We start from the raw sequence: 14,985 nt of genomic DNA on the forward strand, positions 1-14,985 counted from the left end.
TTTTTAAAATATTTATTCCCATTATATGGTCATAAATAACCAAACATCAATATTGATAATAATTTCAATTCCACCATACTACTAAACATTCAAAATACATTTATCAAAATCCATTATCATTACAAAGTATTTGATTCCATTCGAATTCTGTTTTTATATGTGAACCAAACACACTAATAATAATTTCCTTATTTCAAGTCTCAACCTATTATAACTTGTCACATCAGGAAGTGACAAGTTTGTGAATGATAATATAGATATATGATAAACAACATGACTTCTATTAAATTAAACAATCAAAATACGTCAAATCATAGGTAGTAGAAAATGAGAGTAAGAATTAAGAGTAGAAGTAAAATTATTTATAAAAATAGTAGCCCATTTTTTAATCAATTATTATATCACACATCATTGAGAATATAAAATATTTCTCTTATTTAATTGTTTGAAAAGAACAAATGTTATCGCGGCGGGTGTCGTGGAAAGGATGGAATATGTTGTATGGACCACGCGGATCTTGCAAAGGGACAGAAATGCCCCCAGTCGGCGCTGCGTGCCAGACTGCGCCAGCCTCCTCACAGCTCTGAGCTCCCTTTGTCGGTGCAGGACTTTTCTCCATGGCAGTCCCCGTTATTTTCTCAACAATTTAAGGGCAAAACAGCCAATAAAGTTTGCGTTTCTTCTCCAAATTTAATTTTGATCAAATTATAAGATCATTGAAAAATTTTATCAAATTTAATTTTGAATTATTGTAAATTGGTAAAAGTATGATTTTGGTACCATTTAGTCAATTTAATCCCAAACTATTTTCATCGCTGAATTGTAGACATATTTATTGAGTGAGACAGCTGACCTGAATATTTAAGGTTGTTCCAGACCCAAAGTCAATGATAGAACCATTGACCTTGGTTACAGATGGATGAACATCTTCCACCCAATCACACCCCAGACTATTGTAAGTAAAAAATATATATCATTTGCAAATATTACAAATCGATGCAATTTTTTCCTTTCTATTAACTATTTAAAAGCTTAGAAAATGATTTTTTTTGGCAAAAACTTGTGTGAGACCGTCTCACTGTGAGACGGGTCGGGTCGGGTCGGGTCATGATGTAAGTGTAACACTTATACGCACAAATGTTATACTTATATGCTCAAATGTGATACTAATTAGGAATTTGTTACTTATAAGGGTAAATGTAATACTTTTAATGGAAAATATAATACTTTTACATTTCGATTTAAAAGTATTACATTTTTCCTCAAAAGTATTATATTTTCCCTTATAAGTAAGGAAAAATTGTCAACATTACTTATTATGGAAAATGTAACACTTTTTCTCTTATAAGTAACAAAAATTGTATTCCCAATTAGTATTATATTTGAGCATATAAGTATAACATTTGCACATAAGTGTGACATTTGCATGGTGCTCCGACCCGATCCGACCCGTCTCACGAATAAGGATCCGTGAAACGGTCTCACACAAGTCCGTCTCACGAATAAGGATCCGTGAAACGGTCTCACACAAGTGTGACCCTATTTTTTTAGTTTTGTAGTTGTAATATTGTGCTGATTTAGTCTTTTAATTATTTATCGTGCAAATTTAGTACTTTAAATTTATCAATTTGACAAGTTTGATTCTTCATAGAACAAATTAGACACTTTATTATGTTGCATGTTGATTGTGAATTTAGCCATTGAGATGCTAAATTTTTGATAAAAATTAGGGGACTAGATATATACTTCAAATAATTGAAATTTAAATTTAAATTTCGGTCATTGAGAGATTAAAGTGTAATTTTTCAAAAAAAAAAAACTATTAACACTAATAAAGTATGTAAATCTTGCGCCAATTCAAAGTACTATGGGTTTTTATAAAAAAAAATGTAAAAAAGAGCTAACTTCACAACAATTTAAAATAATTGAGTGACATTTATCTACCATAAAAATAAAAGTTGAAACAACCGATCACTAACAATTAAAAGGTAAATACTATAATTTTCCTTTAGAAATTAATACTAATCCTTTTTAAGATTAAAAGTAAGACACAAATTTGTGTGAGATCATGGATCCTTATCTGTGAGACCATCTCATATAATATGGAAAAAAATGTACATTTGTAAAAGTATTATTCCATATATTTTTATAAAAAGTGTTACATTTTTCTTTATAAATGCAATATTACTTATAAGGAAAAATACAGTATTTTTGAAGAAAAAAGTAATACTTTTACATCAAAATAAGTACGGAGTATTATATTTTCCTAAGTGTTACATTTACATATTGGCCCGACTCGACTCGACCTGCCTCACGGATAAGGATAAGAATTCGTGAGACGGTTTGCACAAGTGTAATCCTAAAACTAATAAAACTTTTAATAATTAAGAATCAAATTATTGTTTCAAAAAAAAATCAAATTTTATCATTTTTATTTATCTTCACTGTGTCAGCCTATCCCCCTTCTTTCCCTGTACTTGAAAACCTTTCCTTCTCTCTTCTTTTGGTGGTTCCATTATTGCCTCTTCTGTCGGTACACTTCTTCTACTTTCCTTCTCTACACATTTATTCTAGTGAGAGAAGAAATTTTCAGCTCCATCGTAAAGTTCCCACAACTTTGTGTGACCTTCTCTTCTCTCTCTCTGCTGTAAGTTATACTCATTTATACATGCTTTTTGTTTTTTCTTGAAAATGTACCATTATTTTTTTTGTTGAATCTTGTTTAAACAAGTGAAGTGAAGGCTTTCCTGGATAGTAGTGTAGTTTTGTGCTTGGATTATAGATAGTGTTTTCAAGATTTTGGTGGGGTGGGTACTGTGTAAGAATGTTGGGTTCAGGGATGTCTGAGAAAAATGGGAACTTTGGGTGGATATTGAGGGCAAATCCCATAGTTCAATGGTGGTTTAAGGTGTTGGTAATAGGGTTTTTTCTTGGAATCTTGATTGTGTGGGGGATTGATGGTGTGAATGTTAATGTGGGAACTTTGCAGAAAGATTTTGGTGTTCTGAGACTCAATAGTAGCTCTGCAATATTTAGACCAACCTTCAAAGATTTTACCTTTACCAATGTTTCACTTTTACCCCATTCAGCTAAGGCTCCTCTGCTGAATCTCAGCCAAACTTTTGAGAATTTGACCCAACCCCAAGAGGAGTTGGGTCCTGAAATTGTTCCAAGTGAAGTTAATTTAACTGAAAATGGAAGTGTGGTTGTGAATAGTGGTGCTGAGGCTATGGTGAATTTGAGTGTGAGAGATCAAGAATTGGTAGGAACAAGTAGGTTGAGTTGGATTTCAGCTGAATTAGAAGCGAACTATTCGTCGAAGCTTTTCGATAGGTGGATGGCTCCGGGCGGTGAACCGTGTAGGGAGTCAAAAACTGTGGGTATAACGATTCAAGGCGTAGATGGTAGTGAGAGTAGTATCGAGTTGTCGACTGGGGATATTCACGAATTCGTTTTCCAGGCATTGGATGATTCGGGGAAGCCTCGTTGTTTAGGTGGGGATTATTTCGAGACTGATCTTTCTGGTGAGAAATGGAAGTCGAGGCCTCCAATCAAGGATTTTGGCAATGGTACCTACAAGTTTTCCCTCCAAGTCCACCCTGATTTTGCAGGGGATTACAATCTCACCATCATCCTATTGTTTCGACACTATGAAGGATTGAAATTCTCGCCTCAAAGATTCGCGGTCGATCAAGTCCTCCGTGTGATCCCCATCAAATTCAATAAATCCTCAGCGGAGTTGCCAGAAATATCACAGTGCAGAAAGTCTGATCTTGGTAGAGACGTTTGGTCTGGGCGGTGGACTCGACACGCCAAGAATGATAGCTGCCCTATTAGCAACGATGGGCGATACAGATGCCAAGAGCCAAATTTTCCATGCCAAAAACCATGGTGTGATGGTCCACTAGGCTCGCTGGAGAGCAATGGGTGGGTATACTCGACACATTGTTCGTTCAAGATGTATTCTAGTGAAGAGGCATGGAATTGTTTGAGCAACCGGTGGATCTTCTGGTGGGGCGATTCAAACCACGTTGATACCATCCGGAACATGCTTAACTTCGTTTTGGGGTTATCCGAGGTTAAGGCTGTTCCAAGAAGGTATGACATGAACATCACCAACCCCAAGAATCCATCCCAAATGGTCAGGTTTACAAGCATTTTCAACGGTCATCATAACGCAACAGCGAACTATCTGGGCTTGAATTCATTATCGAATGCAGAGTACAGAGAACTGCTGAAAGGTTATTTCTCGGGAAATGTTGTTCCAGACACCATCATCATGAATTCGGGTTTACACGACGGAGTGTATTGGCCTAATCTGAGATCTTTCATCCAAGGTGCTGACTACGCTGCCGCATTTTGGAGCAAGATAGTGGAAGCGGTGAAGCAGAGAGGATTGGCGCCACCCGAGGTAATATATAGGACAACAATCACAACGGGTGGCTATGCCCGAAGTCTAGCCTTCAATCCTCACAAAATGGAGGCATTCAATGGGGTAGTCTTGGATAAACTGAAGGCATATGGTGTCCTAAACCGGGTCATTGACGATTTTGACATGACCTATCCGTGGCATTACGACAACCGGTGCAACGATGGGGTCCACTACGGCCGTGCCCCGCTCAAGTACCGGTGGAGGGATGGGCAGATAGGACACCAGTACTTTGTGGACCTGATGCTCTGTCAAGTGCTGCTCAACGCACTGTGCACAAGATAGCAGCATTCGGTTCAAGGCTGTGTTTATCGCGCCCGGGCAACACCTATAGGAGGATGGCATTTGCTAGTTTGGCTATTGCAGCAAGAGGGGAGGGAGGGGTAATATTTTGAGGATAAATGAATACAAGGCTTGGGATCTATATATATATATATACATACATATCATTTTTCTTTGTAATTTTTTGCCAAGCTATATAGTAGATCACATATAGTAGTACTGTAGTAGGAGATTGAATAGTAATGTGGAATAATAATTTATCAGATGTATTCAGACTTCCCTATTGTATTCAGGATTTTCAATTTGGACAAATGTTTCAGGAGGACTAAAAGACTTCTCCAATCACCTCAACTGTTTACCATCAAACCCTAACCCTAATTTTTCATTTTTCACAAATAACAATTCCTCAGATCAATCATTGAGAAATTGGCTGCCACCACGTGGGAGAGTGATTTGTGGAAATTGGATATTTGGGTTATGAATTGCTAGTAAATGATTGATGTGATGAAAAATTGTTTTATACCTTTAAAAATCAGCACGTGGTGAGTGCATATGGTCTCAAACAATATGGCTACGTCAAGTGTTACAATCCTTTATATTATTTTATCAAAGAATTACTCCGTAATATTTAATGCAATAGCAATGTACTCCCTATAATCTTATATATTGTTGTTAAAGATACATCATTGTATTGTAAGACAAAATTGATAAAATTAGAGTTCTATTAATTCAGAGAGGAAGGAAGGTCCTTCCTCTTTATGCGGAACACGATTAAATTATAGAAGTGTCATCGCGCTATAAACTACTTGACACTATTCTTATAATATTTAATGAACTAACAATATACCGGAGTATCTTTTTTATGTTCTCACTAAAGACATTCTTAAATCATAAGACAAAATTTATAACATTTTTATTCAACTTGCTTTAATAAATAAATAAAGTGGTGGTATATTTTTCAAATTAGAGTTCTACTGTATTCTTTTTTTAAAGTGATTCATTTATTTATTTATTGAGTTAGTACCAATTTTAGTCTTCAACTTTGTTACAATCCGTTACAATATAGTATCTGTTCATCGCTACTTTCTCAACCTACTGAAGCATAAAGAGTCAACACTTTTAGTCTTCAACTTCGTTACAATATAGTATCTGTTCATAGCTACTTTCTCAACCTACTGAAGCATAAAGAGTCAACACTCGCCTCTACTGAGGCTCAAACCCACTCCTTTCATGTGTGAGTGTAAAGCGGATGCCACTAGACCACAAGGTCTTTGACAGTTAATTTTTTTATTAAGTCAAAAATATCTTTTTGTGCTTAATTGAGTCATCAACTTCGATGATTTTACTTAATTGAGTCCTCTATAACTGTAACTTGATAATTTTTCCTCTATCAATACCTAATTTAGTATTCGACTATAGTGATTTTATTCAAATTAGTCTTCGACTATAGTGGTTTTTTTTCAATTTAGTCATCGATTATAGTGAGCTTTCTTGATTTAATCATTGATTCTAATAAACGAAGACTCAATTAGGTAAGACCATCAAAATCGAAGACCCAATCAAACACAAAAAGATGATTAGAACTAAATCTAAAAAAAAAAAAATCACTATAATCGATGACTCAATTAAGCATTAACTCTTTATTTTTTTTTCCTGTTAACTAATAAATTCAAATTGCAAGTTGAAAATATATACTCAAAAAAAGGGCAATAGTATTTTAATTCGAATGATACAATATCAGTGTATTTAGATATTTGTATCAAGAGTAAAAATCACATAAAATGTGTAATATTTTGGGATTAAAATATAATCCTAGAGATATGGAGTGAGGTTGAGCAAGGCCCGCAGGCGAAGATGGCAAATCAACCAATAATCTAATTTGTGCAGGATGGAGTTTGGAATACATGGTTACAACGGCTGGAATTTAGCATAGTATCACATGTTGATTTTGCACTTTGGCAGACAAGATTAGGACATGGCAATGCCACCTTAGCTTCCACTAACGTTGAAAACATGCATCCAAACAAAGACATAGAACAAGTTCAATAGTGAAGTTTTTTTTTTCTTCTTTTCTTTTTTTCTTTTTTTTTTCTTTTAAGTTTTTTTCAGTTCATGTAGGAAGGAGAAAATAGAGGGGAAAAAAGAAAAAAAATTAATGTAAAAATAATAACAAAAAAAAAAACGAACTTGCTTTACGGGCCTAGTAGACGTGTGGAATGCACATGCCTAGCTAGGCACATCTAGTGCGCACAACGCGCACTAGAATGATTTGTTTTTATTTTTTATTTTTTGTTTTTTTAGTGGATCCCACAAAAAACCATGCATTGCAGGAGCTCCTCACATTTCTCTCTCCTTTTCTCCATTTCAATATTGACCCCATTGAAAAAACTTCAAAAAAATCACAAATGAAGATGCTCTTAGGTAGGGAATGTTTCAGCTAGTTGTTACATTCTTAACTTCATATTTTTAAGAGAAAAATGACACTTTTGAGTTATATTTTCACTGTGGACTCAATTTCTAAGTAATATTCCAGTACCTTAATTTTTTGTAATCTAGTATTTTTAGTCTAATTCTGTTAGATCTCAATAAAAAAAAAGTGCAAAACCCTAATTTTGCAAGGTCAAATTTTTCATTTAAATAGTATACTGACTCTTGCTATTTTCAACTCAAAGAGTGATGATTTGGTAACACATACAGAGTACTAAAATGGTTAAGATCCATGGCCTGTTGAATTGTAAATGGCATTACGCATAACCTTACAAAACGTGAACCAACATATGGACAAAATCTTACATTTTAAATTATTAAAAGATTGAATATACACTGAGGGTGCAATTCAAGAACTAAAAATGCTTTTTTTAGTGTGAGTGACCGTGCACTTTTGTCCCTTAAGAGAGATCAGGAATTCGAACTCCCTATTGTATGAAAAAACCAATATGACCAGCACTTTGTCCTTTAATTGGGACGGCCGAGTGCGAACGGAGATTAGTCCAAGTATGGTACGGACTTAAAGGTGTGTCCTACAGTTAGGGTATGCTCAAGACACTAGTGATCTAGCCCAAAAAATGCTTTTTTTAATCACATTGTCTCAAATTTTGGGAGGAATGAGATTCCACAAAAATACTATCCAAAAAAACTGTATACTGAGAAAATTGAACTAGAAGCTATCCATTTCTGTACAGGAGAAGAATCTCATGCATCAACACCACATGCATATCAGAAGCTAGAAATAGACACTAACATTGCATCAGGTATAGAATTTACAGATATTACAACATTCAATTTTCGTGATTATCCCGAGCATCATCTATCTTGATTATAAGCGGCTGGTTGAGATTTCCAGGAGGATCCGCAACAATGGGTAGCTCTGGTGATTCCAATATGTCATCAACATCATCATTTTCAGCCAACGCCTTTTCTAGTGCAGCCTTTGCTACTCTTGTAACGCATATGATTAAAACCACTGCAATGGATTCGAACAACAGTTTTGCATTTCCAGTAGTTAGATTTAGAAAAACCTAGTACTAAGTTTGATGATTGAAAGAGCCACAAGAATATGTGCTTTAGTATCTTGAAAACTTCATTGTTTACTTGTTTTATAATATGAATCCCTGAAGACAGTTTCTGTAGTTTTTAAACTCTGTTTCTACGTTATATAACTCAGCAAAGTCTTTAGACTTACCAGACACCAGAAGGCCCAACACAATGAATACCTACACCAGAAGTAGACGCAGATATCAAAAGACTAATATGTCAAACTTCAAGATTCTATGCAAGTTTTTGACCAAAACGGTGAGAAAGTGAATGTGGTTATTACACTTGTTAAATATAGATATGAATTTCAGCTAGTCTTACCCAACGGGTTTTTGAGAATTCACCCCACCCATGTGTTACATCAGAAAGGTCCTTCAGAGTTGTTCCAACGTAGACCAGTGCAAAAGTAATTGGCTGCAATACAAAGAATAGAACAACACATATCAGATTTAAATAGCAAACTAATTATCTGATCAGTGAAGAATCTGCATATCAGGTGTGTTTGCAGTTTGCACATAAACCAGGCCAACAGTATGCAAACTGGCAAGCATGAGAGCTAAAGATGACCCAGATCCCAGACAATAGTCTTATGTTACAGTAAGAAACCAAGCAAACAAAATATTTTCTCCTTATAACTCAGGGATCCACTTATTTTGGTCTTAGAATTTTCAGATACAACACCCACAGCTATCTCCAATCCATTATGAGTATTGGGAGTCTGGAATTCATAAGACTCCATAAAGAAACAGCGTACTTCATTTCCAGTACGTCATTCTAGCATATTGTGGCTCATGATTCAACAATGATATTATCCGAATCTTATACAAAGAGCCACAATTATGGAATCCCCATTCAGGATGCTTATTCCATTCTTAACATTGGCTACAATTATGAGAGATAGACATCTTTCGCAAGAAATTCCTGATATAACATATTCATGTTCAAGTCCCACCTAAATACAACCTTACGTCTTCTCATTGAAGAAAACAAGAAGTTTCAAACATACTGAACATTTTAATCTAACAATAAATTGAAATATAGTATATGGCAACCGATGTAATACTTGAGTTCAATATTATGGTATTTGCTATGGTTTACTGGATAATGAAGAAATTGTCAGGATAGAGACACGCATAGAGACATGCATGCATAGAATTAGAAAGAGAGACAAGCATGCATAGAATTAGAAAGAGAGCCAACCATCATTCCCAGCCATGAAGCTAGCACATATTCCATAATCGGAACTGGTGTCACGGACAAGAGGTAGTTCAGCATGTTGAACGGAAGTAAAGGAACAAGGCGTAGCAGCAAAACAATCTGTAAATAAGACATGAAGTTAGATTACATCCACACTAATCTCCTTCTTCAACTTTAAATAAATTACAAAGATAAACTGATAAAAGACGAACTATAAGGTCCCAGCATACACTAACCTTAAAGCCAGATCTTCGAATTGCAATTGCAACTGCACGAAACTGAGGATAGTCTTTCAACTTGGAGATAACAAATGACCTCCCAATCTGTAATAACCCATTAAATAATCTGCTGAGAAGCAAACTTGCAGTAGCTGATGGCATTAAGGTTTCTCAAAGTCAAATAGTCATGCATTAGAGAAAACATGGGTAAATATAGAGAATAGGAAGGTTTAATGAATTTTATTCTATAATTCAAAACAAGCATTTCTTTGATCCCAGAGAAAACATCACTTCTCCAAAAATATAGCTTAAACAAGGTTCCCTATAGCATCTGGAATAGTTACCGTTCTTCCAAGAAGGAAAGCTGCAGCAGCACCAATTGTAGCACCAATAGAATCAGCAACAAAACCCACAGGCAAACCAAACAGATAACCACCACCTAACTGAAAGATATACCAGGCACCAGTTTGAGTTTAATTAGGAAGACAGAGATACAAGAATAGTTGTGGTAAATACTCAAGAACATTTAATCTAAATTTCAAAACAGGAAGTAGAAGGAAATGAAAATTACTATGGCAGTGTAAAGGAATCGATCACAGAATACCAGTTAATCTCTATTGATGTGTACTCATGTTGTTCTTTAAAGTTTGCTAAGTCTATTGAGCTAGCTTCTATACATATAACTATTTTGCTTTTAAAAAGTATTCTAACTTACAGTAAGTATTGAAGCAGGGACTGCTAACACTGTTAGAGGAATGTATGCAACAGCCCTGCAAGATGCGCACAGCAAAGTTAACTTTAAAAAGGGAGCACTGAAAAATTCAGATAAGCCGAAAGAAACAAACAATGTTCTATCTTGGGCATGATTCATAAACAAATTGCAGATTAAAGTCATACTTACAGGACAAGAGGACCCCAAGGACCAAGATCATCTTTTACCCATACCAGGAAATCTTTTAAAATCTGCAAAAGGCAAGGTGTTCTCGGCAACATAAGAATAATAATGACTCCAATATAAATAGGCAGACAGGTGACATATAAATACTAAGCTTTTCCATTTCAAAATGTCAGGACTCTTAATGTTGAGCTTTGTCAGCTTCAAAGTGCTCCAACAATTAAAAATTCTTAACATATTACATGAAGAAATATGAGTAAAACTTTTTCCCCTCAGGAAAACCTTGATCTCTTCAAGTTATATTATAATACACTACTTTCACAAGTCAGGTCAGACAGAGAGGAAAAGCTACAAGCCTATATCTGCTTTCCTTCTGGAATAGCTTCGCTAGCAGACTAACTTCTCCCAGCTTAAGTAAAGTACATTGAACAAAATCACAGATTACTAGGAAATTTTAATGAGAAGAGACCATATAACACCAAGAGTGAATGCCTAAACAGCAAAATCCAAACAACTAACAAATCAAAGTATTTGGTGTATACATAATCAGAATAATCTTAATCAAACAGTCCAGGGCTAATTCAGAAATAAACAAATATTCTGTATCATGAACCGAAATGTTTATTTAAGAGCTTAGCAGCATAAAGAGAATCCAAATTGTCGGTTAAGCACAGTAAAAGAAGCATCCAGATCATAAACAGAACGATCCAAACAAGAAAACAACTCAAAATGTGCAAATCAAAAGAAAACCAAGCTGGACCTTTTCAACAGGAAGAGTGAGGCAAGCTGCGGCAATGGCGGCAATAAGCAAAAGAAGAAGGATAATTTTTAAAAGGGAGACCCTATTGAAAGCCATCGAGAGCCTCTTACGCCAAGGCCTACACTCTTCTTCGTCCTCCTGGGCCTCTCTAACGGCTTGCCTAAAACACAATCGCGGCCTCAAATTCACTCCTTCCCCTAAATTTGCCAGATTTTCAATCTGGGGAAGCGCAGAATGAAAACTAAAAAAATCCGAAGAATAAAATGGGAAGAAACGTTAAAAATCGAAATCCATTTAGCGACAAAAAGAAAAAGGCGAAGCTAAATGAAATGAGCACACGCAAGAGCCGCACTAGTAGAGATGATCCTTGTTGTTGTTGGCGGAAAGACGAAGAATTTGGGTGCTTGTATGCTGTACTAAAAGACAGTTTCTTACGGTAGGGGGTTCCCTTGCGGTGAAAGTGACGTAGCTGAACTCTCACAATCCGTTATCCTTGTTAGCGCCTTCCTACCAATTTCAGGACGGCACACTTTCCAAAAACCTACCAATTTTTTTTTGGCATAAGTCTTAAATAGCTTCTCAGGGTTGAATTCCCAACCCAAGAGTCTTTAACGCCCGACCCGACAAAGGATCTGGAAAGATGTAAATCATGATAACTCAATTAAATATAGAAATTAGACATTTGTTCACTGCGCACAAGAAGTCCGGTCTCTTCTCTCAAACTTGTCTGTGACCAGTTGAGCTGCTCATGCAGGCTAAGTGTTAAATAGCTTAATTTACTATTCGCAAGTGCTCAATTAACCTCTTGTGCTAAAATGAGCAGAATAGATGTGTTCATTGGCTGTTCAGTTCAAAGTTTCCTAACAAGTTTGGTTTCAAACACCTCATAGATTATATGACATTTTACCGTTAGTGCACTCCTAGCCGAGAAGCAAACAGGAGAAATTTTTGTGACTAGGAAAGCTAGGTCATAAATAAGTTCTGCCTTCGAGCATGTATATGAATTAGGCAGTGAAGATTTTTAGGATAGATGCTAGTGAGCTCTACATCAAAGCATGAAATGACCTGGTAATAGGCATATAAATATCATACATGATACAACTACAGAAATTTTCAGCAACCCCATACTAAAGATATTGTGGGATTACTTAGGAGTAAAGTGAAAAAAAGAAAAATCCCATGCCAAAGACCCTGTGGTCTAGTGGCACCCGGTGTCTCGACTAACACTCCCACAGTTCGAGCCTCAGTGGAGTCAACTGTTGACTCTTTGTGCTTCAGTAGGTTGAGAAAGTAACTATGAACAGATACTACATTGTAACAAAATCAGTAGTACTCAAAAAAAAAAAAAAACCATTGGTTTCAACAGAGAAGCCACCATGAATCCTCCATCCAAAACTGGTAAAAATATTTTTTACTTTTAATTTTTAAATATATTTATTTTAATAAAAAAAAAAGTGTTATCTCAACACATTTTAACTGATTACCTTTTGGTAACTAACTTGATTCAGTTGACGAATTGAAGTGTCTAATTAAAACTTTTAATAATTTAATAACTTAATTGATGTTTCACATATAGTTTGTGAATTTATTTAATCAATTCCCCAACAAAATAAAGATACATGTACATTCTGAAATGTGAAATGCTGTGCATGTGAATTTATAGACGCACATTATGCGTGTATGTGCACTTTTATACACAATTAAATGTGTATTATAACTGTTCTATTACGTTAATTTATTTTTAGTGTTTAGTATTCATATTAGATAATACTAGTATATAACCCGTGCGTTGCACGGAATGGATTTGTTATAATATTTAAAGAAAATTTGGATCAATATATAATTATATATATTATAACATCGAATATTATATAGCGCAATTGATGAAATTGATTAGATCGATTATGCTTTCTGATGTTTTCCTTTGAATTAGAACAAATAATTGTCCAATTACCCGGGCGTGGATAAATTTTTTTTATTATATATTGAGATAATAAAAATAAAGATGAAATTATAAAAAATTCTAATATTGAACGTGTACATTTATTTGATTATAAGATTAGTACAAAAATATTACTCAATTAATTGAATAATATATGACTTGTTTGTCTAAAATTATCTTAAAAAGATCTATAAGTAATATGACTTATATAATTATATTATTACTAAAATAAAAATGAGAAAATGAGAAATAAATTAATTGTAATTATTATAAAAAATAAATTCAACGGCCAATGCTTAACTTAATTATCATAATAATTATTAGGCAATTATTATTAGTCAATTACACTAATATATGTTATAATTTTATACTTTAAGTATATTCATTTTCCCCATATTGCATTTAGTTTTATCTTCCTCCTCCATATTTGAATGAATTAATTTTGATTGTTATAGAAATCTAACAACCCATGTTCAATTAATTTTTTTAAAGTTTAAATAACTTAGAGTTTTCAAAAGGAAAGTATAATTAATTATTAAAGTTTTTAAATAATTTTCAGTCAATTAGTAATATCCTTTTCTTTTCCCGATAAATGATTTTACTTTTATTAATAATGTTGATACGTGAGTATACATATTATCAATTAATAGATATTAGTTAATTTCTATTTTATATTTTCTTAACAAATAAGCTTTATTAATTATTTGACCAATAAAATATTTAATTAATTGACTACAAAAGTTTAGGCGGGGAATGAAATAGGAGGATTTTACTTTTATATATAGTATAGAATATAGATTACGATCTTTTTATATTTTAAATCAATTAGTAATATCATTTTTCTCGGAATAAGGGTCAAATAAGCCACTGAACTACACACAAAACTGCAATTAGGCCATCGAACTAAAAAAGAATGCAATTGGATTCCTGAACTATATAAACTCATGCAATTAAGTACAAATTGACATGTTTTGAAAAAAAAAAAAGAGTTCAAATTGACCTGTTTACCTACAATTGTGATGACATGGTGGTTACTAATTTTAAAATAAAATTTTATAGTTAAAATAATTAAATAATAATAATAATAATAATAATAAAATTTTTTAAAAAAAAAAACAGACGTCTCTGGCAGTTCTTCAGTTTTTTTTTTAATTATTAGTGCCGATTGTTATGTGTAAATTAATATTAGGCAACCTTATCTAGGAAAAATGAAAAGAATTACGTAGTAATATTTACCTAATTTTCGTTCCATTTTTAATTGATGATGTATAATATTATTATTGAAATATTTCAATTTCATTTTTAATTTCCGTTCCATTTTTAGTTTATCTTTAATATTAAAATATGCCTTTATTATTGATGATGTAGAATGTTTTCCTTTTTTAATTAAATTGCAATGATATGACCATTTCCTTTTTCATTTTAGTTAATTATGGATATTTTTTTTATTCACAGTCAATTATTAATATTCATTTCATTTTATATACTCAGTCAATTAGTAATATCAGATTCATTTTTAGTCGATTTTTTTCAGTTAATTAGTCAATTAGAATAATAGATCCATTGGTATTTTTACCTAATTTCTGTTCTATTTTTAATTAATGATGTAGAATATTATTATTGAAATATTTTCATTCTATTTTTAATTTACATTTACTATTGTTTAAAATTTAAAATATGTCTTTACTATTGATGATGTATACTATTATTATTGAAATATTTCCTTTC

General features: G+C 33.5%; 2 protein-coding genes across 3 annotated transcripts; one reads left to right on the top strand and one right to left on the bottom strand.

Moving 5' to 3' along the window:
* Positions 1 to 2,489: 2,489 nt before the first annotated feature.
* On the top strand, positions 2,490 to 5,056 carry LOC115998720. Its single transcript, XM_031238364.1, has one exon. It carries the CDS (start codon positions 2,825 to 2,827, stop codon positions 4,712 to 4,714), a length of 1,890 nt encoding a protein of 629 aa, XP_031094224.1. The 5' UTR covers positions 2,490 to 2,824; the 3' UTR covers positions 4,715 to 5,056.
* Positions 5,057 to 7,821: 2,765 nt separating this feature from the next.
* LOC116015687 (TVP38/TMEM64 family membrane protein slr0305-like) lies at positions 7,822 to 11,817 on the bottom strand. Of its 2 annotated transcripts, XM_031255855.1 has the most exons (10): positions 11,668 to 11,817; positions 11,316 to 11,556; positions 10,562 to 10,623; positions 10,376 to 10,430; positions 10,005 to 10,103; positions 9,679 to 9,765; positions 9,446 to 9,562; positions 8,567 to 8,659; positions 8,394 to 8,424; positions 7,822 to 8,174 (listed from the first exon to the last, which is right to left on the bottom strand). In XM_031255855.1, exons 2-10 carry the CDS (start codon positions 11,409 to 11,411, stop codon positions 7,990 to 7,992), a joined length of 825 nt encoding a protein of 274 aa, XP_031111715.1. In that variant the 5' UTR covers positions 11,412 to 11,556; positions 11,668 to 11,817; the 3' UTR covers positions 7,822 to 7,989. The 2 variants fall into 2 exon arrangements, with proteins under 2 accessions (XP_031111715.1, XP_031111707.1); XM_031255847.1 differs by having other exon boundaries at positions 11,316 to 11,815.
* Positions 11,818 to 14,985: the final 3,168 nt, after the last annotated feature.

The sequence above is a fragment of the Ipomoea triloba genome, chromosome 1 (genome assembly GCF_003576645.1).
Source record: "Ipomoea triloba cultivar NCNSP0323 chromosome 1, ASM357664v1".
In the NCBI taxonomy this organism is placed as follows: domain Eukaryota; kingdom Viridiplantae; phylum Streptophyta; class Magnoliopsida; order Solanales; family Convolvulaceae; genus Ipomoea; species Ipomoea triloba.

Bases quoted from the DNA above. Each gene is read 5' to 3' on its own strand.
- LOC115998720 (XM_031238364.1), top strand. From the start codon at position 2,825: ATGTTGGGTTCAGGGATGTCTGAGAAAAATGGGAACTTTGGGTGGATA.
- LOC116015687 (XM_031255855.1), bottom strand. From the start codon at position 11,411: ATGGCTTTCAATAGGGTCTCCCTTTTAAAAATTATCCTTCTTCTTTTG. The intron at 9,563-9,678 runs GTTAGTGTATGC...TCTTATTTACAG, and splicing joins TTCGAAGATCTGGCTTTAAG to ATTGTTTTGCTGCTACGCCT. The intron at 8,425-8,566 runs GTAAGACTAGCT...CTTCTGGTGTAG, and splicing joins AATTCTCAAAAACCCGTTGG to GTATTCATTGTGTTGGGCCT.